Source organism: Cyprinodon tularosa, unplaced genomic scaffold (assembly GCF_016077235.1).
Source record: "Cyprinodon tularosa strain WSP-4 unplaced genomic scaffold, ASM1607723v1 ctg1081, whole genome shotgun sequence".
In the NCBI taxonomy this organism is placed as follows: Eukaryota; Metazoa; Chordata; class Actinopteri; order Cyprinodontiformes; family Cyprinodontidae; genus Cyprinodon; species Cyprinodon tularosa.
The window spans coordinates 41,662-66,145 of NW_024037873.1; the positions used below are offsets into that span (position 1 = coordinate 41,662).

A 24,484-nucleotide genomic window follows, 5' to 3' on the forward strand; every position below is an offset into this window, starting at 1 on the left:
TCAGTCCACGTGACTTTGCGCTCTGCTGCTTGCTCCCATCGCATCCAGGCTCCCTGCTGCCGCATTCCAAGCACCCTGCCGGCCCGCTCTTCTTCCACTGCTGCCCGCACTTCTTCCTGGAGCAGCGTTCTCCTCCTCTTCTCCTTTGCCTTACCGCAGCAAGGTGTTGTGCTGCTACCAAGGCCCGCTCTTCCCCGAGCCACTGTCCCCACCAGAGTCCTGTGCCGCAGCCGTGACTCCGCCACTTCCACAGCCTCTGCCGCCCTCCACTTCCGCCCCGTCCGGACCTCGATACCAGCCTGAGAGACTTTTGGGTCACATGACTCTCTGTATTGCAGCACCTCCCTAGTTTGGCTCACCTTGAATTCCTCATTCAGGCTGCTGAATGGGAGCTTCAGCATGTTGTTCTTTCCGTATAGGGCGATGCTGCTCAGGCTCCGCGGTAGACCCAGCCACTTCCGCAGGAACCTGCTGACTCTCCTTTCAAAGCCCTCAACCGTGGAGATCGGGAACTCATACACAACGAGGGGCCAGAGAATCCTTGGAAGGATGCCATGTTGGTACACCCAGGCCTTGAACTTGCCAGGTAGACCTGATTTGTCCACCGTGGCTAGCCAAGCCTCCAGATCTTGATTGGTTGCGTTGATGGCTGCTGTGTCTCTCAGGCTGCAGTTGAAAACTTTCCCCAGACTCTTCACCGGTTTGTCTGTGATGGATGGTATCTGGGTGCCGCCAAGTGTAAAGATGAACTTGTTGGTGACTTTTCCTCTCTTTAGCACAAGGGATCTCGATTTAGCGGGCTTAAAGGTCATGCGGGCCCAGGTGGTCAGTTCTTCCAGCCCCTTCAAGATCCACCTGCTCCCTGGGACATTTGATGTTGTCACAGTCAGGTCGTCCATGAAGGCCCTGATGGGCGGCTGCCTGACACCAGACTTGGTTAGGGGCCCTCTGCACTGAACCTCAGTGGACTTCGCCAGCATGTTCATAGCAAGTGCGAAGAGTATCACTGAAATGGTACATCTGGTGATGATTCCCTTCTCCAGCTGATCAGCTGCTGATCAGCTGAGTGACCATGCCATTGTGCTCCAGTCACCCTGGTATCTTTGGGATCCCTCCCTTCTGGACCGAGGTGTCGATATAGGAGTTCCTGAGGAGGTAGTCAGTTAGACGCCTTGCCACAATGGTGAAGAATAATTTCCCTTCAACACTGAGCAGGAAGATGGTTCTAAACTGATCGATGTTTGTAGACCCTTCCTCCTTCGGAATCCATACACCTTCTGCAAATCGCCACTGCTCGGCAACCTTTCCCCTCCTCCAGATTACCTTCAAAATCCTCCAGAGCCTGTGGAGTAACTTTGGGCAGTTCTTGTACACCTTGTAAGGTACCCCACTAGGTCCGGGGGCTGAGCTTGATCTTGCCTTTTTGACTACCTTCTGGATTTCTTCCAGCTGGGCTCCCTCCCATCGAAGTCAGGGACTGGCAGTCTCCCAGGTCTTGCTCCCTGGATGCATCTCCATAGGTTGCAGCCAGGTGATGGTCGACCTCTGCTTTGGAACAGGTAAGTTGACCACTACGTTTCTGCCGCAGCAGCTGCTTCGTAAACCCAAACGGGTTTGCTAGAAAGGCAGTACGCCTCCTGGGTCTTTCCTTCCTTCTTCTCCTATGCCACTCAGCCCTCCTCAAAGTCAGGAGCTTCTTTCGAAGTATGTTGCGCAGCTCTGAGAGAGGTCCCCTCTCCTCCTCTCTTGCCTGCTTAAACTGCCGCCTCAGGACCATCAGTTCCTTCCTGAGCTGGTGGATCTTGTGTGCTCGATTACTCATGGTGTAGGGCAGTCTCCCTGCTTTTGTTTTTATGTGCACATATTCTGCTTGTCAAATACCCCCATATTCTATTCTTAAAAAAACAGCTTTTTGTGTATGTAAGCATTTTCGTCTGAAATTATAAAATTATTTATTTTTATTTATTTTTTGCTTTTGTCATATTGAAAATTTTCATGACTCGCTGGTTACCATAGATAAATCTACCTACCCAATTGCCACACTGAATTCTTTATAGATTAAACAATGTTAGGGAAGTTCCAAAATCATTGATAAATTGTGTGATTAATAACGAGATGTTACCTGATTCATTATGCTTAACATACTATCAGATACCTTCAAGATTGTTTATAGTTTTAGTTTTCAAAAGAAGAAAGTAAGTTAAGGAAGTTAGAAAGTGTATGTTTGTATTACTGAATGACAATGTAATTTATGAAAGGTGTGTTCATGTTGCTTCAATCTTTGGCTTCAATGCTAATTTTTGGGTAGACATGGTTAAAACAATTCTTTGTCTCTAAAACAACTGTTGTAGTCTTGATGTGATGGAAATGCCCAGAATTTCAAATGAAATTGGTAGTTTTTTTAAGGATTTATTTTTACACAGTTTCAAGAAGACTTAAAATTGTGTTGTTTGTTTTTTTTACCCCCATGTAGTTTTAAACTAGATCTTGTGCAACAACTTAAGAAAACTTGACAGATTTTAAAGAAACAAAGAATTCTTTAATGTTTCTCAGCTTTGCATCTTCAAATGTTTCAGTAGTAGGAGTCCATGATGCGCCTCATGCTCATGAACCTCATGTTGCTCATGCCCATGTTCATGAAGTTCCTGTACTCTCCAGGCCTCATGTACATCATCCTGCCTCTATAGTGGGGGTGCTCATACATCAGCCAGTGTCCATCCATCACGTGGCAGGACATGCAGCTGGACATACGGTAACGATCCATGATGTTGTCACAGTCGTCCATCATCTCATACATCTGGCCACCAAAGTTCTCCCTCTCATAGATCCTCATTCTGTAGGAGCCACGATACTAGAAGATGAAGAAAATATTTTGTGAGTTCATATCTATTTAGTAAGTTAAATGTCAGGAAGTAACAGACATCTAATAAATGAAAACAATGGGCATAATATACGTAGAGTGCTTCTAGAACAAAAGTAATTTTCTCCTCTTCCATTAGACGCTAACATATCTTCTTACTTTAATATTTCAATATACATGCAACACATCTATAGGTATCAGTTACATCCCAGCAAAAAGTCTCCCTGGATACCATGAGGAACACTTTAGTTTAAATGTGTCTGGTTACCAGGGGGCAAAGTAGTGATGTAAGCTGAGTAGTTACCATGAAGATTACATATGCTGTATTGTGAGTGGTTTAGTAAAATAGCTGGTTACCATAGGGATCATGCGGCAGGACCTGATGCCATCGCTCATTCCCATCATGCTCATATAGTCGGCATACTCTCCCCTCCTCATGAAGTACTGGTTACCCATGTAGTTGGTGCGATCGTAGACCATGACACAGCCTCTCTCAACTCTGCAGGAGTGACACCTGCTCATGTAGGAGGACAAATCGGCACAGTCACTGCTGCAGTCATAGGAACGTCCCTGGAAGTTCCTGTCTTCATAGAAGATGATCTGAGGAGAAACATGTACATTTTTATGATGAAAGTCAGGCTGCGTCATTCCTGATGATAAATTCAATTATGTTAACACATTTTACGGAGAAGTCTGTCTTGTTCAGCAGGAATCAGGTGATCGAAAAGGCCAAAGTGGAGCAAGAATACACTAAGATACACAATAAAAATCTTGGTCTCTCTAACCTATCATCTAAACCGTCTTCAAGAAAGATTACAATCCTTCTTTAAAAAAATATACTATTTAAAATATTATTTAGCCATTTCCAGTTGATTCTGTCCCTATTCTCTGAGCTATACTCACAGATTTACTATTAGATTGCTGTGAACATGGCAGTTTGAATAGAATAGAATAGAATTGAAAATTGAAAATCCCTTTATTTTCCCATAATGGGGAAATTATCGTATTACAGCAGCAAAAATATTAGAGAAAAAGTGGTCACAAAATTGGCCAACAAACTGAAAAGACCTCAATCACTCTTAACTTCTGTGATGACAATGTTTTTTTGGGTTTCATCCTAAACCAGGACCCACAATATTTGTTGAACTGATCAACCCTGAAAGCATAGGAATATTAATGGCTGTGTGGACTTACCCTGCTCATCATGTTCATGTCTGTAGGGGCCATGTTGTCGGAGTGGAGCTGGAAGAGGCTGAGTGCAGTCATACCTGTAGGTTCCCAGCTTTTATACACCTGGCTGAGGTTGATGGCTTTGTGCATGAGAGTGCAGACTCAGCCCATGGTTGGGTGTCACACAAAGCCTTTTTGAAAGGGTTAACAATAATGGTGTCAGGACTTTAGCTGTTGCTCTCATTACAAGAAGTTTTTCAACCTTTTCACCAACAAAGTCACCTGAATCCTACCACCAACATTAAGAACATTATAGAAAGTGAGACAACTTTCCACGTGAATACACTCACCCCTTATTGAATACACAGAGATACAGAGACCAGTAATAATAAAATCTACAAACTTTCAGTTTCTGGAGCACAAATGTTGGATCTCTTTAGTCAGAAACAACAAATCAAGGACCAGAAAAAGCAGGAGAATCATCATGAAAACCACGTAACCATGATTTTTTGTCTCGTCGCTAACACATTGTACATAACGGTTATGGTTATAATCTACGCTCTGGATTACCCATAATTCCAAGTCGTAGTGTAAAAAATAAAATACTCAAATACATCATTCTTTTAAGATCTTTATTACAGTTTGAAGCATATTATATGAGTGTATTTTTTACCAACCGTCTAATGAATTATACACAGTTATTAACAAAGTAATTAAAAGTACCACTGTCTGCTTTGCTATACATTCTACATATAGTTATAAGTATTCAACTAAGAAAATTCAATTCTTTTACGCTCAATTTTGAATGTCTTATCCATTAACTACAACTCCAGTTCTAGTTAATCGTATATCATAATCTACGAGTAAATTATCACTGTTGATGTCCATCCATTCCGTGTTAGTCCAGTTCGCACATCCATCAAATTTGAAAGGATTGGCAGGCCCGTTCAATTTCTTGACTCGTCTTTAAGCAGAGCAACTTGTGAAAGAGCTCTTTCAACTGGCGTATTTGATATAGGGAGGGCTAGAAGTTTAATTGCTCTAAATCTCGATAGCAGTGGTTTCCTTCAGCATCTTTAAAATATTCCTCTTCCAAACAGAATGCATCGATCGTCAGCAGTTGGTTTATCACACCAGATCCACCTGCTGCTAAAACTAGCATAATTTGTGGACGCACTACAATAGCTTTCTGTCATAAGCACCCTGGTTGATGACATCATCTAATCTGTGATGGAGAAAGGTCAATGAGCTTAGCTATGAACCAGTAATGATGAATGACTGGTGGACATGTGTTTTAATAGGTTAACTCTAAAACCGCCAGTAGAGAAAATTTGACCAACTGCATTGAGAGACAAGCTGACCAGATCAATTTTTTGAATTTGGGTGATATGAAGAGAGGGCTCAGAAAAGACACAGCAAAGCAGGGACAGAGTAGGGAGGTGCAGGAGCAGCAGGAAACTGCGACCGCCTCCTTCAAAAGTCAGAACTGAGACTTTCCCACCACTCTCACAACTTATCAGTCTGGGGGACTTCACTTTCTTCTTCCTGTGGCTCTAAACTATGTTTTGAAGTCTGGTAGAGGTGGAGTGCTTTTGAGCATCGGCGTCGCCAGACCCCATTTACTGGGGCACGTGCCCCAGTATAAATGAGCTGAACCCCAGTATAAATCTCATGAATATTTGCAACAGTGATACATTTTTTTAATGCATCAATTTAGATAATTCCAACGGGAGGAGACGTATATTTCTACTCAAATGCGCAGCAAGTGTGTTGTTAACTCCAAACTGAGGATGTATTAGTGCTCCCACGTCAGCGCATGTCACTCCATTAACTGAAGGTAAACTAACACGCTGCTCTCAACTGAGTCAGATGGGACACTGTACGGCCGCGACGCATTTTTAGTTCTGGTAACGTTTCTTACCTGTCAATTTTATTATTTTCCCAGTGAAACCACATGATTTATAGGCTACTAACTGAAAAGTACTGCATTGGTTTGTAGATGGATATCAGGAAATTCCTCACATGAATCAGAGACAGGGAAGCAGTAAAACAAGATGAGAGAGAGGGAGGTAAGGTCCCGTGATGAATTAGAGATTTAAGCTAACCAGTTACATTAGGAACGTTATTAGCAATATGATTGATATTTACATAATTATAAATTTACGTTTTTTAATGTTTGCTGTAGAGAATGAGAATCAAGGTGCTGGAGTAGGAAAGGGAGGAGGAAGCGAGACTGACAGGCAAGAGACAGATGAAGGACCGGAGAGACAGGACCACGAAGGTGATGAGGGAGCAACAACCAGCGTCCACAAACAAGAAGGGCACATTATTGACTTAGGGGGAAAGCATGATGGTCCTAGACAAGTGAAGTTGTCCCATAATCCCCAGGACAAATTTGGAGTAAAGAAACTTTAATTTAATTCAAAATGCTTTGAAAGCTTTTTATGGTTGAAAAAGAAAGCCTTGTCATCAAGGATATGCAGTGTGTTTTGAACTTGCTTGATAACAATTTAATGTTCCCCACACAGGTCATCCAGATCTCCCTCACCATCCCAGTCTACAGCTGTAGTTGTGAAAGGTCATTCAGTGTGTTGAGAAGGCTCCACACTTGGCTGAGGTGCACAATGGGAAAAGACAGGCTCCATCATCTTGTTATTTTATCAGTTGAAAAGAAAGAACTTTCGAAGCTGAGTCACAGTCTGGTGATTGACCGCTTTGCAAAAATGAAAAATAGGAGGTACACTTTAATGCTCAAAAAATAAAAGAAAAACTTAGTTCGGGTTGAGTTAAACTTTCCCCTGAACTAAAACTCTGAAACCTAGGAATTAGACACCCCCACAGGTAAACAGCCAATTTCTTATTATAGCACAAAATTGGATGGTGTCGAAGAAGGCCTGCCTCCCTGCTACCAGGGCTTGGCAGCAGCAGCCTTCGCATATAAAAAGGCCTCAGTTATTACTATGGGCCACCCTGTTATTTTGTATACATCACATCAATTACATGCACTGCTCACAAGCCCACGCTTTGTGATAACCCAAGCTCGTCGAACAGGTTATGAAGTTCGGCTTTCAGGACCTGACCTAACAATACAATGCTGTACCACAATCAACCCAGCCACAAGAATGGTGTTGCCCTCAGAAGGTGAGCCCCATGATTGTCTCCAGGAGACGGACACCTTCATGAAGGTAAGGGAGGATTTGTACAATCATCCAATCCCATCTGATCTGACGCTTTTTGTAGACGGATCATGCATCAGAGGTGAGACGGAATAAAGCTGGATATGGAATAGTCCGACTTGACCCCGACGGCACCTATACCAAAGTGCAGTCGGTGAGCCTTGACCAACCGTGCTCTGCCCAATTGGCAGAGATAAAAGCATTAATAGCTGCATGTAAATTGGCTAATGGTAAAAGAGTGACCATCTATACTGACAGTCAAGGGCGTAGGAATATGTTTACAATTGGGGGGGACACATGTCGGAAATCTGAGATTCGTAAATATTCAACAGAAACATGTCTTAAGTACGCTACTTTAAAAAAAGGCTATTTAATCTTTTACTTTATTCCTTTATAAATGTGTCTTGCAAAAATAATGCATTTAAAATTTACATAATGCATTTGTTCATAAGATGTGAGCATATCACCAAACAAAATGACTGGAGTCTTTTATTAAGCAAAGGGAGATGTCTTTCAAGGGCTTCAGCCCTTGGCATATTTAGTGTCCGCATACGCACTAGAAAATCAAATATTTCAGTTGGATTAAAAACAATTCAGTAGGCCACAGAAGTGCAAAGTTTGATATGTTTTATTTTGTCAAACTTGCAATAATGGTCAAAAATGAATTTATATAGATTGACTGACAGAGGGAACTGACAGTGTGGTGAAGAATTATGGACAGAGCGCTTTGAAGCATCTGGTTCAAAAACGCATTCTAAATCTTTGGTAGAAATCCATCTATCCTTCCATTTTCTGTACACCCTGTCCCTTAGTGGGGTCAGGAGGTGCTGGTGCGCCAGTCTGTCCCGACCTTTGGTAGAAATGGCGTCTTTAATTCCAGTTTGCAGTACAGAACAGAGAAAACTACAGAGTTGTCAATGTTGTGTTAATCTGTTTATAGTCTAAAAAGAGGAGCCAGCAGTTTATTTGAGGAAAGAAAGGTGCAGAAGTTAATTAGTTGGTAAATTAGTGGTTGTGCAGCAGTTCGCTGCTAAGAATTAAAATTAATTCTCCCTGTGGTTTTAACTAACGATCAGGAGCGCGGCAGGTATAACATCTGTCCATTTCGGCGAATCAAAACCACACAAAAAATAAAAAATCCCAGACCGGGCTAATTTCAACACAAGTTGTGTAAGGTGACTGTTACTCACACTGACGTTTCTCTTTTTTAAAAATCTGAGTAAGTCCTACTGCTGTTTAAGCCTTTTAGTTGGTGGTGGCATTGTACTAAAATGAGATATATAAAAAAAAATAACATTTTGGCTAGCGTGGCAAACATCTAGAGAAAGTTAGCAGTTAAATATTGGATGAGTGATCAGCCCAAGACTACGGAAGAGGATTAGGGCCACTGAAAAAAGTTAAGTGATTTTTAAATTTTATTTCAGTTTAATACAGGAAAAAGTCAGAATTCTGACTTTTTTCTCAGAATTCTGACTTTTTTTCACAGAATTCTGACTTTAATCTCATAATTCTGACTTCTTTCTCAGAATTCTGACTTTAATCTCAGAATTTTGGATCTTAATGTAGATGGTCACCATGAAGGTAGAGATGTGGAGCATTCAGCTTCACTGATAAAGATGTGAGTTGTTTGAGATGGCCAGTGACATATTGGTGAAAAATTACAGAATTAGGCAACTTTTGATGTGCCCGAGGGGTCCCCCTTATAAATGGAGGAGCAGGTCATTAAAACAAGAGAGCTAGTCTCTAAAACAGACATGGCTATGGCTTGATGCTAACATTTTGTTATATTACATTTGTGTTGTGTTTTCCAAATAGTGTAGAAAATGAATGGTGGGTTTATAATGTTTACCTTTTATGAGCAGGACAGGAAGCAGAGAAGTGTAGCATTACCTCCAACTAGTTAAACTCATAATTATGAAGTTATTCAACAAATTCCTCAAGTAAAAAAGTGCAACTTTTATTTTTTATTTATTTATTTTTTACCAGATTTGTTGATTAATTTCAAAATTATGTATTCCTTCCAAATTTCCAAATCTGAAGAATTTTTTAAACCAATATCTACATTATTTAACATTTAGTTTGTTTTAGCAGTACTTCCTGTTATATTTCTTTATATGTATATTTTACATTTTCTTGCACAGCAAGCTCAGCAGATATGAAATTGTGTGCTTGTGTAAACACTAGTCAATCTTTACTCTAAACATATATTCTGGTTATTTTTTTAGTTAGACCTTCTTGTTTTTATATATCTGTATAGTACCCCCCCCCCCCCCCCAAAAAAAAAAAAAAAAAAACACTGTAAATTTATTAGAAATATTAATCATCTGTCAGATTTCTGAGAAAAAAGTCAGAATTCTGAGATTAAAGTCAGAATTTTGAGGACAAAAGTCAGAATTCTGAGATTAAAGTCAGAATTCTGAGATTAAAGTCAGAATTCTGAGAAAAGTCAGAATTCTGACTTTTTTACCCATGTTAAACTAAAAAAAATGTAAAAATCAGTTAACTTTTTTTTTTCCAGTGGCCCTAATCCTCTTTCGTACAAGACTAAGATGACTAAACCAAAAAGATTCAGTTTCTATATATGAAAGTGAACTGACAACAAAGACGTTTTAAATAGGCAGCATCCCGACAGACCATTTTACCTCTTTCACAAGTTTCTGACTTCTGTATCGCTGTTTCCCTCCCTTCACTCTCACTCAGCAGTTCAGAGAGGGGAGGGGGAGTACAGTGACGTAACGCTATGCTGCGCCTTCAAAATAAAAGCACGCTAGTAAAAAAATGTCAAAATCTAATATTTTGCGGTACAATTTTTTGGGGGGGACATATTCACCTGGCTTTTATATTGGGGGGGACATGTCCCCCCCATCCCCCCCGCTTCCTACGCCGCTGCTGACAGTGCATATGGATACGGGGTATGCCATATAAACGCAAGCATCTGGAAACAACGAGGGTTCGTTAGAACAGATGGTACCCCTGTGACACATGGGCAAGCTGTTGTGGAATTAAAGGAGAAGTTCGGTTTTTAACACTTTTAGCCCATTTTCTGTAGTGTCCAGGATGAAATCGAATGATCGACACCAAAATTTTGACAATTGGTCCTGTCTCTGCTTTTTGGCTCATTTAGAATCCACCCCTGGCTGCTTTAGAATGGCTTCCATAGAGCATGTCCGATAATGTCCTTAAAACAACCTTAAACGTTCTTTTTTTTAAATATGCTACTCACCGGGTCGTCAGCGCTGTTCAATGACGTTCCAAAAAAAGTTTCGTGAAGAAAAAACGTTCCTGTAGTGTTTTATTTAGCATTTTGTAAATCCCATTGAGTTCTGTTGGAATAGTCAATATTCCCCTGCCACCGGAAACGGAAATGGGGCCTGTTTACACAGTTGTAGTCTTTTCGCTTCACTCTGTGTACTCCGACGTCGAGAATCAAGAATCCACCTTTCGTATTCCATTTTCAGAGTTTTTTAAAGTGTTTAACAGAGACGTTAGCACCTCGACGTCGGAGTACACAGAGTGAAGCGAAAAGACTACAACTGTGTAAACAGGCCCCATTTCCGTTTCCGGTGGCAGGGGAATATTGACTATTCCAACAGAACTCAATGGGATTTACAAAATGCTAAATAAAACACTACAGGAACGTTTTTTCTTCACGAAACTTTTTTTGGAACGTCATTGAACAGCGCTGACGACCCGGTGAGTAGCATATTTAAAAAAAAGAACGTTTAAGGTTGTTTTAAGGACATTATCGGACATGCTCTATGGAAGCCATTCTAAAGCAGCCAGGGGTGGATTCTAAATGAGCCAAAAAGCAGAGACAGGACCAATTGTCAAAATTTTGGTGTCGATCATTCGATTTCATCCTGGACACTACAGAAAATGGGCCAAAAGTGTTAAAAACCGAACTTCTCCTTTAATAAAAGCTATGCAACTTCCATCTGCGTTAGCTATTGTAAAATGTGCTGCACATCAGATGGCAAAAACACCCATCGCGATAGGAAACAACTTGGCGGATGAAGCAGCCAAAGAAGCCACAGGCCCTGCAGTGCAGGGGCCGATGGTTCATGTAGCTGAATGTGAACCTATTACTAATCTAGCTTCGTTAATAGAAGCCTAAAATAGAGTATCTGAAGCGGAAAAACGTCTGTGGGTGCAAAGGTGGGCGACACGCTTATCACGCCCCCACGATGGGTTGTGGCGTAGTTTTCAAGGGCATTTTGTACGACCTTTGTCTTTGTTACCAACCGCCATGAAAATAATGCATGGACCTGATCATTGTTCAAGAGCCCAAGTTATTCGAAAGCTACAGGCAGTCTGGTGGTCACCTTATATGACACCTATGGTAGACAGAGAACTGGCCTTACACCCACATTGTCCTAAGTATAATGTGCGTAAAATGTTTACACAACCCTTAGCACATATCCCCATGCCAGACGGTCCGTTCCGCCATCTGATTATGGATTACGTTGACATGATAACTCAGGTTCAGGGAAAGAGGTATATGTTGGTGGTTGTTTGTAGGTTTAGCAGATGGGTGGAAGCATGCCCCACTGCTAGGAACGACCACAAAGCAGCAGCAAGGTTTTTGTGTAAAGAAGTTTTTTCCAGATTTGGCATGCCTGATACAATATCATCTGATAACGGACCTCATTTTGTTTCACAGGTGATCCAGCAAATGTTCAAACAGTTGTGCATAAAACAAAAATTTGGTTGTGTGTATCATCCCCAGTCACAGGCATCGGTGGAACGAGCTAACGGAGTGCTGAAATCGAAGTTAGCGAAGATAATTGCTGACAGCAACAACCGTTTAACATGGGTTGACGCCTTGCCTGTTGCACTGATGGCAATGCGTTCTCAAACTAACCAAATAACCCATCTTACCCCACATGAAATGCTTACAGGTCGACCAATGCCTCTCCCACAGGTTCGAGGACCCCAGCAGGAGGAGGTTTCCCGGGCACAGCTCGAGCGTGAACTGGGGGATTACCTCAGATCCTTAACCCGCATTCACAGACTCATGTTTCAACAGGTGAAAGCAGGTCACAGCCGAGACCAGACACACATTCCAGTGGACGTCAGGGACGTTCAAGTTGGTGACAGTGTGTTCATACGAGTCTTTAGACGTCAGTGGAACGAACCTCGTAGGGAAGGCCCCTTAACAGTTGTACTTACCACTCCCACTGCCCTGAAAGTTGAAGGTAAGCCCTTCTGGTTCCATAAAAACCACTGCACCCGGCATCGGCCGCCAGACCCACCTGGACTTGATCCAGGACCGACGGGCTCTGCGCATGCTGACAGGGCAGCAACAAGTCTCTCTCCGCAGCACCCCACCACAAGCTCACAGACGTTGGATGTTGCACCGGTGTCGGGCACTGATGTCCCCACACCGCCGTCCACATCAGCTGGTCAAAGGTGTTCGGCACGCCTGGCGCCCCGGCGGCCTCCAATGTCAGGGGACTCTGAGGATGACAGTGTTCATTCTTATGCTCCCGCTTCGCCTTCTGACTCTGGTGGCGATGATGCTGATCCTTCTGCCACTCAGAGCTCTGATGGGTCTGACCCAGATCCATCCCTCGTTCAGGCACTGGACGAACTTCTTTCTTCTGACCCACCAGATGCTGGTGGAGTCCTGTCCCCTTCACATCCCTCACCTGCACCTTCCCCGTTCCTCCCCTCCCTTTCCCCTTCCTCCTCCACGTCGAGTGGGTCGAATCGGTCCCGCCCACTCCATCGCCGTCTGGGCGTCTCTCGCATGCGTCTTCTTCGGACTCTGACTAGTTTTCTTGTTTTGTTAACCCTTTGTGGGTTAACAAGGGGGGATCTTATTAAGATTTCTACTAACAATGCACACTCACATTTAATGCGTCAAACACAAACATGCGCCTTAGCAATGATAACACTAGCTACTAACCAAGGGGTAATCAGTAATAATTATGGGGAGAATATATCACTAATGCATGTGCAAATCAAAGGATATGATTATGTAATGTCTGAAGAAATTTTAGGAAAGTCAATGGGGAAACATTGGCTTGGAATTCCACGAAGCATGGACTGCCGTGGGGATGGGATGGTGATCATTGAGGTAAGATGCAAAACAAACATATGCAGAAACACACTAACAAAACAAGTAATGACAGTAGAAAGAGCGCATAGAGTGGTACGACTAATGAATAGAAGACAGAAAAGAGATCTAGGCAAATTAAAAACTGTACACTGGGAGACCAATTTGTTCCAACAATGGATTCAGTACTCTGTCCAGACAATGTTCAAAGCCAAAAAGCGTCCTAAAGATGATTGTATAGCTTGCTATAATGTTAAAAAATTACCGGCCCTTCAGATTATACATGGAAGTAAAATAGGTGATTGCCCAGAAATAACGGTGAGGTGCTTTGCTCACTGTGTCATGCATATGGCTGCAGGTATTAAATCATGGTCAAAAGATTGGACAGTATGCCCCAGAGCGCTGAACTCCTCAATAAACGATGTAATGAGCACTTTCTCCCTTCCACCAGTAGGACAAAAACCAGCTGAACTGATTTTTCCGTTTTGTATAGCCCGAGGGAAAGAATTAGAAGAAGTAACCGATAGCTCCTCTAACCTGATGTGGACAACAGACGGAGTCGTGGAATGTAGTAAAAAACCATGGTACCCACCGACAGCAAACGGGAACATCATTAGCCACGTTAAGATATGTAAAACAAGTCTCAAGGCCACCATACGTTGTGAACAGGTAGTACCAGATGGGGGAGCCGTTATCTATGAGTTCCAACCTGCATTTGTGGCCACGTACCCATTACTGAGTCTGGCGAAGGGATCTGTCCCCTTAGGTGACATTTTTTGGATGTGTCACAATCAGACACAGATGTTGGCCACACTACCCCCTCAGTGGGAAGGCATCTGTGCACCAGTAATGCTGACAGGACAACTAAAGTTAATAGTAAATAACCCAATAGGCATTAATGAAACATCTAACGAAATAACCAAGCGCGAAAAGAAGTACTCCCGTTAAACACGAGTGGAAAACATCAGATGAGGTATATATCACCTGGGATCAGGTCCCATATGGGGTACCTGAAGAACAGAGTGCCATAGGGAGTGATTGGATAGAAAGTGGAAGAGGGGTTGGTGCAGTACCACTCTGGGGACCAGTTGCCAATGCGCAGTACATAGCCCGAAATAGTAGATGGGTGAATCTCCTATGGTATAATCAACAAAGGTTTATAAATTTTACAATAAAGGGTGTAGATCTAGTAAGGGATCAATTGCATGCTACTTCACTTATGGTTCTACAAAATAGGTTCGTGCTAGAATCCCGCATGGCTGAGGACCAAGGAATATGTGATTATATTGGGGAAGATTGTTTTACTTTAATCACTATGCATACAGATGTTAACGGCAGCCTCACAGGAGTCCTTCAGGAAATGAAACGCATGAGAGATGAACACGTGTTGCGGTCCAATTGGAACACTCAGTTGAAGGGCTTCTGGGATTGGTTCAATAAGCTCGGATGGGGAAAATATCTTAAGGCAGCGCGGATGATTCTAGGAGCAATAATATTGATAATATTGATAGTTATTTGTTGCGTCATACCCCTCATTCGGGGACTGATCTCGAAACTTATTGTAAGTGTAACTGGACAGTTCCCAATTGTAAAAAATACAGTTGGACCAGGTCATATACAACATAACCATGATCTCCTCCCACCCCCACCAGGTACGTGCAGTTTTATGGGCTATATGCCTCCTATAGTTATATAAATATGCTACACTATGTCTCCAAATGCAGATTAATTGAAAATGGCGGAGTCTTATGAGGAAGCTTATTATGACCTAACATATCCCCCAACCACAGAGGCATGGCTAGAGTACAACAATAAAAGGAGAATCTCCACACATGCGTCGGTAGGCACACAAGTAGAAGTAGCCACAGGCTCCAATATTCCTAACAGGCAGCCAGAAGATCCTGCAGAGGGGCCAGACGTCGCACCTCCGGGGTGGTACAGACCCATGATGACTCCTAGAGGACAGCCGGACGATCAATCACTACCACCACCTAGGAGTATGCCAATGTCCAACCCGCCATCGTCTGGGGCCCTGAGGATCGACTTTGGCCCAAACAGCACCCCTGCCAGTCCTGAGAATCCGGAGGACCGAGGACAGCTCGCCAGATCGCTCCAGGAGCTGCCATACACTTCAGGCGTGCTGGCCGAGCTTAACGAGATGAGGCCTGCCTCTCCGCCAGAACCGGAGTTGTCATCGCGGGCATGGTGTTCACCCCTGAGGAATCTCGCCACGTTGCAAGGTTCTTGGTTCATCCTCTGGAATCTTACGAAACCGACAATGACCTTAAGCCTGAAATCACATCTATGAGCAAGGAGGTTTATTCAAAGATGATGAAGGGTCTGACGCACCCCTACTTACATCGTCCACTAGAAATGATTCGCCGCAGCATATACAAAACCAGGGAAAAGGGGAAGATGCAGCGGTTGACCCAAGAGTGTGAGGAGCTGACACGTCAACTTCAGGAGGCACAGCAAACCATAATCACCCTGCAAGGGAAGTTGCTGCAGCTGACTGCTGATCAAGGGCGCATGGCTACTTCTACCACTACTACATTGCTGCAGCTGCCGGAGCCACATGCCCCAGGAAATACCGATGCATGACCGTGGGGGATGATGCCTTCTAACCCCCAAGGAGCCCCGAACTATTATTAATTTCAAACACAACACCATGCTGGATATAAAGGACATTACTGATTATTAATGATTATGAATACCTATGCTAAAGATAACTGATGAAATAATTATGTATATGTATAACATATGTGACAGTACAAGTACTGTGCAGGAGAGTGCCACATGGTTACTCATATGTTGGTTGTAATGACGGTCTATTGACCATTAGATGATGAGTTTGCCTGGCATAGTCCAAGCATGATGGAGTTTGATTTGGTATATTTATGGGTGTGCAATGACACCTCGTGGAGGGGAGTGCAGTGATGGAGCTGCTTAGGCATTGGAATTCCCCTACCTCATATCATTGCTGCTTTAAAAACAACAACTGAAAATCCTTCTAAAAAAAAAGTAAGCAAGAGGAAAAGTCCTCGTAAGGGAGCCAAGGGGGGATCCCTCTTTGTTTTAAGACGTTCTCAATTTTTTACATTTTATCACTTTATCATGTAATCACAACATCTTATATCACTCACTACAAGCATATGGTGTGTTTTAGTCTCACTTTTAGTTTGGTGTGCAAAATATATAAACATCAGTTACTTTTGAAACTTCACATTTATAGTATTTCACTTTGACAGTCACCTGTAGATTCACTTAGTGATCCTTTTCAGGATCACAGGGGGGAAATGTAGAGAATTAATGCTGCACCAATGATTTAAAATATAGTGGATAAATGTTTCACAATAAATACATTTATGTTATAAAGGCCAAAGAGTGTGCAGGAGCATGAGTAAAAAATAAAACACTGTTCAAGGCCATTTGCAGCTTTGAAGCTGCCAGGTGCAGCTTTGAAGTTTGAGAGATAAGAGCAGGAGGGAAAAAGACAGGTTATGGACCGGAGACAGAAGTATTGGACTGAGTCCAAGGCTTTTGATACTACAAGGTTGCAGAAATGAGGCCTGTTTGTAAGACATACGCATTGAGAATGGAATATTCAAGGTTGCACAGCCCAGCTGCACTAAATTGTGATATATTGAGTTGTCATATCAAAATAAAACAAAACGATACGGCGCGGTACTGGCCGAGACAAAAGTGATGTTTTACTGAAATTTTGAGCATCAAGGTTATGCTGACTTTTTTAATGAGATGTTATGAAAACATAAGTCACACTGGATGAAAGTGTAAAGAAAAGGCTTTGATAGATCAAAGAAAGGCTTTAAAAAAATGCTCCTCGAGTGTATATAAGTGGGACTGTTTCTGCATGTAAGTCAGATGTTTGCCGGTACGCATCTCGGGTGGATAGCCTGTATTTTGCAATAAACCACTCTGGACCTGGACCCAGCTGCCTCTGCCTGATTTTTTATCATTGTTTGAAGACTTTTCAACTGTTTTTTAAGAACTTAGAATTTTTATAAGACTTAGCACCAATTTTTAAGTCGTTGGGAGGACAATTTCACTACACTTTCTTTTGTAAACTGTCGCTTTGTTTAGTTTAACTTAATCAGGAGCAGTTTGATGGTACTACTGGTCACACAGGCAGCCTGCATGGATATAAAATACAGATGAGGCAAACACGGTGTTTCAGTTATTTTTGAAACATTCATTGAAATAAAACATTTTAGATGTGAATTTGAAACCTTTTTTCATATTTCAGCTTAGATTTAAAAGTAAAAATCAAATACATCAAAACCAATCGGATAAACTGACAAGTTGATGAACTCCTAAAATTGAAATAAAGACTTTTTTAGTGTATATCATTAGATATATGTATGTATATCATATGATGATTGGAAGTCTTCATCCAAATTATTCAATAAAAAATATGTGACATAACAATATTTAACATAAAAGTGCATTTACAACACATCAAAGGTGATATATTCTCGTAAGGCAGTATTGTCGAGCCCTGACATGTTATTAACATATTTCAGGAAGGCCAACAATACAAATGGCCCATGCCAACTAGCATAGCTGATGTAATCATCCAAAGTTATACCAACATCTTTAAGGGCGAAGGAGGAACTTCCCTTTCACTAACATAATCTTCCACCTTGTCCCTCAGCTATTTATGTTGTTTGCCTGATTTCCATCAGCGGCAGATTATTCGAGCTGTTTGTGAGAGTAGCTCTAGCTCCAAGTGAGTTTTATCTGTAATTCTGATTCTGACCTGTTTCAAATTCTGGATATTAAAGTTTTTGCTTGCCCTTGTCTGCTCTGTCTTCTGTGATTTTTTTTCCCCCTGGATTCTACTGGGGTTACAGATCCTGGACTGTTTCACTGAAGGACACTGTTGCTCCCTCAGCTTCAGCTGGCATTCAGCTCATCGTCACTGGGGGTTCTGGAAGTGGCTACGGCTTCAAACGGTGGACAATCTTTCTCGCGTATTCCTCCCTCTTTTCTGGGATCAGACTGAACCTTGAACCAGGTCAGTAACTTTAGCTCCTAGACATAATCAGCCCGACATTCCAGTCACTGACCTGTGTTTTCTATCTCTGCAGAGAATCTGGTTATCTGCCCTGCTGACGCCCAGCCACTCGTACTTTTGTTAAAAATAAAGCCTGTTGAAAATCATACTGGTCTGTCTGACTATTGGGTCCTAGTTTCTGAGGTTATTACAAAAAAAGTGGGTATACAAAGTACAACCCCCACCTCCCCCCCGCCCCCCACCCCCGTATACCGTGGACTACACCACTGATTAAGATTTATAGACAAATAGCAGGTGTGAAGTAAAAAAAATGGGCACTGAGAGTTGATATGCAAGGAAGAAAAGGTTTGATTTTACTCTGCAGAGGAGACTGGCACAAACCAGCTCAATACAGCTGAGTATGAATTTGAGGCGTTCAGAAACCCACCCCTACATTTAAAAAGAATCCACACCATACACACACATGAACACTGAGTATTCTCAAGAGAAACACTTTAGTTCATCAAAGATTTGCACAGATCAACATTTCAAATAACTCTTTCTCGATCCTGCGATGGACCGGCGACCTGTCCAGGATTTACCCCGCCTCTCGCCCATTGACTGCTGGAGATAGGCACCAGCACCCCTCGCGACAAGCGTGTCAGATAATGGATGGATGGATGTTTCTCGATCACCCCAGAAGGGCATAAATTTTAACCATAGCATGAAGGAGGCTAGGTGAACTCATTATTTCTCATGACCTTCCCTTCACCCTTGTCTAGAGTAGGGAGGGGAGGCACCTGCTTTCTGTCCCCCTAAACAGCATAGTGAATGGTACAGGATTTCTCTATCATTACTCCTATTCAAACAAACATTTTATCACACAAAATACGCCAAGGAAAAACTTTGATTCCACAAATCCTCCCTGTTGTTCCTTAACGGAACAATTACAAACAAAAATAAAACAGAGTAAAAAACTGTAAATAACGTACATTGCATAAAAATACAAATTTGTAAGAAGAGTAGTAACAATAAATATAAAAACAAAAACAAGAATGATCAGGACGAACATCAGTGCTTCCATTCGAATCCGTAACTATTAAGTGGTTTAAGACAGAACCTCCATTGAAACAAATCACTGGAATTAAGCTGTTGTTTCAGAAATAGACATCTAGGTGATCATAAGCAAAATAAAAGAAAATATTTATTTTTTAAGAATAAGAGTAAGAAAACAAAAAATTGAAATTGTCATATTAGCACAACACAAAAGTGTAACAGGTACAACCTCCAACAGGACAAATAAACATTAAAATTTCAAAGTCAAAGTCCAACCGTAAATTCACCCTAGAATGATTGTTTAGATCAAAAGGTAGCTCTTCAACCCAATCAACAGTCTGGAAGCAGTCTGCAATCTCAGAGATTTAGTTAAAGCAGCCTACAGCTGTAGACACCACTAATGATGGCTTTAGGATAAGGTAGGGTGACCAAACGTCCGTATTTCCCGGGACATATCCGTATTTCACGTCCTGTCCCGGGCGTCCCGGGTTTTTTTTAGAAAGTGAGGAAATGTCCTGATTTCACTCACACGACGCTGCGTGTGACGTAATCCCTGAGCCGCGTCAGTGCGGGCAGCCCTGTTCTTAATCAGAGGCTCTGTTCGAAAAAACCTGGGCTGCATCCTCCAAGGACGCGGTCTACTTAGACTGGATCCTTCGAAGTCCTTGAAAATAAGGAGGCCGGAAGAGTTTTGTCTGTAAATTCGAACAGGTCCACCCTTCGGCGGGTTTTACCGGCGTATGCTCTGTTGCTTAGCAACCGTGAAAGTGGACACACAAAGCAGGAAAAGAATGAATACCGAGGTTTTCAAAACTGTTTGTTTATTTATTTATTTTAAAAAAAGTTAAAGCAAACAAAGACACTCACAAGAATCCAGAGTGGAATAAATGTTCCAACCACCGGGAGCAGGAACAAATAAAATCAAATGTAATGATAGAAACCTTAGTCAGTTAAATAACCTGCTGCTGTCATTTTGCACATCTCTGATGTTGCTGCTATTTTCAAATATCCATTCCTGTAAAAATGTCCATAGCTGCATATTGGTTATTAATTCTCCAGTTTTATATTGTTAAAACACTTTACAGTATTTTATTTTTTATATTTTAACTCTTCCCTATTATGTTATTCTTATACATTTTTCTAAGGTCCTCATTTGTGTGACCATTTTCAATAATATTTCTGCTGCTGTAAATTTGCCCATTGTGGGACAATAAAGGGATTTTCTATACCATAAAAGGGTTAGAAATACATAAGTAAATCTAAACAATGTATGTATAAAAATATATCTGCAAAATCTCAACAAAAAATACTTAGTTAAGCATATTGTGCAAAACAACAATAAAAAAATTTAACTCCTATCAGATTTATAGTCCCCACTCTGCAGATAAATTAGAATCTGTCCTTAAATTACAGTCAAACTCATTTACACAGTAACAGATAAAAACCTTTAGATAAATCAAACACTACAGCCACATATCTGACTTAATAACCATTAAAACAACTATTTTCATTCATTTCAGATGAAACTATTCACAGAGTTGTAATATATTAAACTGAACTTCCAATTTTCACCACTGTTCTGCGCCAAGTTACATTTCCTCTGATCACGGACATTTGTTCTTTCAATCAACCCCCCCCCCCCCCCCCCCCCCCCCCCCCCCCCCCCCCCCGCTCCTAGGTGTCCTGGTTTTCCCAAATGAAAATATGGTAACCCTAGGATAAGGTAACAAACTTCCCCTGTTAATATCTACTGTTTACCTGAATTAAGAATTGTTCAAATCACTCACAAAAGACAAAATAGTCAGAAATTTAAATTAAGTAGGAGTAGAGTACTTAACTAAAAAGTAAGACACAATGAACCTAATCATTAAAGTACATCTTTTGTCTTTAAATTGCTAATCAATTAAAAGTAACTGAGTCAATGTAACGCAGGAGTTTGAATATGAAAAATTTGTACTTTACAAGGCACATGAAAAGAAGCAGTTATCACCTTCTTGCTTACTTGTACATGTACGATTAATAAATTCTCTAATGCTTCACACACAACCTGCTTTGAAAGAAAAATGAAAGGCAGATGAAAAACATATTAGATTATTTAGAGTTTTTAAAATGATGAGGGCTTAATCTGACGACCAAGTTCTACAACAAACAGCTATGATAGAACAAAATAACTGTAAATCAATCCCTTTTTAGGTTTTTACGAAACTCAAGATATTCTTTTAAAATTTTACATGCCATACGTAGTACAAAAACATCTGATTAGCTATTGAGGAGATCCCATGGCACAAGTTGTTAACTGTACTGACCAGAAATAGTCAGTCAGTTGTAACCCACAGTATGTCAGAGTTTAAAAGCATCCAAGTCTATGTGTATAAATTATGGCATATGAAAAAAAAAATCATAGGCTTCAACAGACTCCTATTACAGAGGCCATGTTGAGTATATAAAAAAAACATGATTTTGATCGGTTTACCTTTTTAATACATTTAGAAAAGAATCAGTGTTTTTTTGTTTTAACACATTTGAGTTTATAAGTTAAATATCAGACATTGAAATGTCTTTTTTCTTCTGTTCTTCTTTTGGAGCTTTTAATGTTACATCCCCAATCCAGACTGATCTTTTAGTTCTAGCTCATTGTCTGTGTACTGATGCTTTTACCAAACGAGCCGTCAGTCTTGAGGTGTGTTGTAGAAACCACATTCAACACTTCATCCACTGCAAATGAAAAGCCACAGTGCAGTGGGACTGAAAGTAATTGCAAATTACTTTGACAGCAGCACCTTGATATTCAGTTGGCATTTCATTATCCATCATATCATTTCTCAGTGTTCCTCCATGTTCCAAGCAGAATGCAAGCACAGAAGGCAGCGGTACGCTACCTGGATAGATGCTGTTATTGCAGAGCAGCCAGCTTCACAAGAAGAGTTGGAAGGTCATATAACAGTTCACTGTCTTCGATGTGGGGTATTATTAATCACAGGAGGTCGTCCTTTAATCCGGGAGGTATGCACATACCAGAAGAGCAGTGTGAACAGCACGCACCCCAGATGGAAAATCTGGCACATTGTAGCAGCTTTTAGCCACAGTGGTATCTGCAGGTTTCTTGCAGACATGTTTCTTAATGCTGCCTCAGCTAGGATTGCTCCTACTGAGTAGGTTGATATAGGTAACATCTTAGGAAAACCCAAAATGCTTGATGAAGATTCCTGATGGAAGTGTTTAATGTAGCTCCTCGGTTGAGCTATGTTCGTCTGCTTCTTTAGCCTGGTCTGGTACTCTGCCTGTGGGCATGATGTTCAATCAGCAGCCTTTACTGCTGTGCGGGTGGTCAGCAACACCTGGAATGGACCCGTCCACCTGCCAGATCTCCAATTCTTCCTCTTGAAATTTCTAATAGAGACTAAATCTCCTGGCTGTAAATCATGCAAGGGTTTAGTAACTGGTGTAGGGAGAACTCCCTGTGTCTGCTCCCTCACGGCCTTCAGCTGAGCTGTAAGAGAAATGCAATAATTAACCATTTTATCATCATATGCAACTGTAGATGTTGTATGAGTCTCTGGCAGTCCTGCAAAGAGAATTTCAAAAAAGCTTGAGCTTAGATTTTTTACAGCGGCGCATGCGCATCAAAACTATTTCGAGTGCCTAGACCCAATTCAGACCCATTTCTTCACAGACCTAATTTCTCTTTCAGCAGCTCCCCCACACTGTGGATGATAGACACAATGCTTCATTAGGTTAACATTAAACATTTTAGCATTTGTTGTAATATCTCACTTGCAAAATGTTAGGCTTCAATCCATTTTGAAAACATATCTAAATCAAGCAACATTTCTTTCCTTTACATGGAGTGAGTTCAATAAAATCTATCATAAGATGTTGAAATGCATCATCGACCGTTTTTGTGGGCTCCTTGGCCCATCATTTTCTGTCCTCTAGAAATGTTATGACATGCATTGATTAAACAATCTTCACAAACTTTGTTGCTATTTGAGAAAAATTAACTGTTAACCAATTTTTATCCATCCATTTCCTAGTCCTCCCTTTTGACGCATGGTCCCCCATGGGTCAAAACACAAAAAGGATCGAAAAAATTGTTTAGGTAACCATTTAAACCCCACCAGACGTTATTTGGAAAAACGAAAAAGAAGGGGAAAAATAAGTAAAGTCTATGAGCTCCATTTCAGATGACAAATGACCTTATCTTAGCAAAAGGTGGGGCATGCAGCAGGCTCTTTAGCAGCCTTGCAGTTCACAGGTTTTGGGCAGACAGCTAAGTAAATAGTTCAGCCTCATAAATCAACCTAGAAGGAATGACGAAGATTTAAGAAAAAGAAGGAATCCAAAAAAACTTGGCTGAGATAGCTTGAATGACTAAACTGAATTATTTAATGATAGCAACATTGTATTCAATTTATTAATATTATTATTAAATTTATATGATTATATAAACCCTTATATAAATCTCCCCCCTTTAACACATGCTTTCTCATGTGTCAAAATAACAACAGTGTTCTATGGGTGTGATGATCTGGAAAGGAAAAGCATTTCAGATCCAGGGAAATTTAAAGGGACACTTTTATGAAGTGGGACTTCCTCAGGTGTTGTTTACTGAATGCAAAATAATAAAATCAATTATTTCTAGGTATGACAAGGTGGGATACGAAAGGGGTTCAGATTAGAATCGCCCACAGTGTCTTAAGAAATGCTGGGATAGCAGTGTAGTAACCATCACAAATGCGCAGAATATGTGACAGTCCTGTTATTACAGCATTTAATTTTGAGAAGAAAAGGTAACTATTGCTAATTTGTTACCAAATTATTGGAGCTCATCCACCATTCATGGTTAAACAGACAAAGTGGACTGGAAAACACCAGAGTGGGAGCCATTACAAATTTTTCTTAAGCGCCTTAGGTGATGTAAAATAAAATAAAATAAAAACTCTCCAGATGTCATATATTATGAGGTGAGAAAACAGGCCTGTTTTATATTAGATAATCCTCAGAGATCTCTAATGCAGCACATCATGAAAGAAAAGTACCTATAGATAAGAGAAAGATTAAAAGTTTTGCTACGGTAGGATACCGTATATCAGAGAAAGCTAATTAAAACCTGACCAAACTGTTATTGAGAGTTTTAGTTACTGGATATC

The 24,484-nt window shown here is 41.2% G+C and overlaps 1 protein-coding gene across 3 annotated transcripts in view; it reads right to left on the reverse strand.

The window, feature by feature from the left end:
* The window catches only part of LOC119787628 (gamma-crystallin M2-like), a 52,311-nt gene that overhangs the window by 15,120 nt on the left and 12,707 nt on the right, over positions 1-24,484 (reverse strand). Inside the window, exons 1-3 of one of the 3 annotated variants that reach the window (XM_038291600.1) lie at positions 4,055-4,195; positions 3,218-3,460; positions 2,518-2,851 (exon numbers count right to left, since the gene is read on the reverse strand). In XM_038291600.1, coding sequence (XP_038147528.1) covers positions 2,573-2,851; positions 3,218-3,460; positions 4,055-4,180 — 648 coding nt within the window. In that variant the 5' untranslated portion in view covers positions 4,181-4,195 and the 3' untranslated portion in view covers positions 2,518-2,572. Of the gene's footprint in view, positions 1-2,517; positions 2,852-3,217; positions 3,461-4,054; positions 4,196-24,484 lie in introns of those variants that run through there. The other 2 variants (XM_038291629.1, XM_038291608.1) reach the window with 2 other exon arrangements.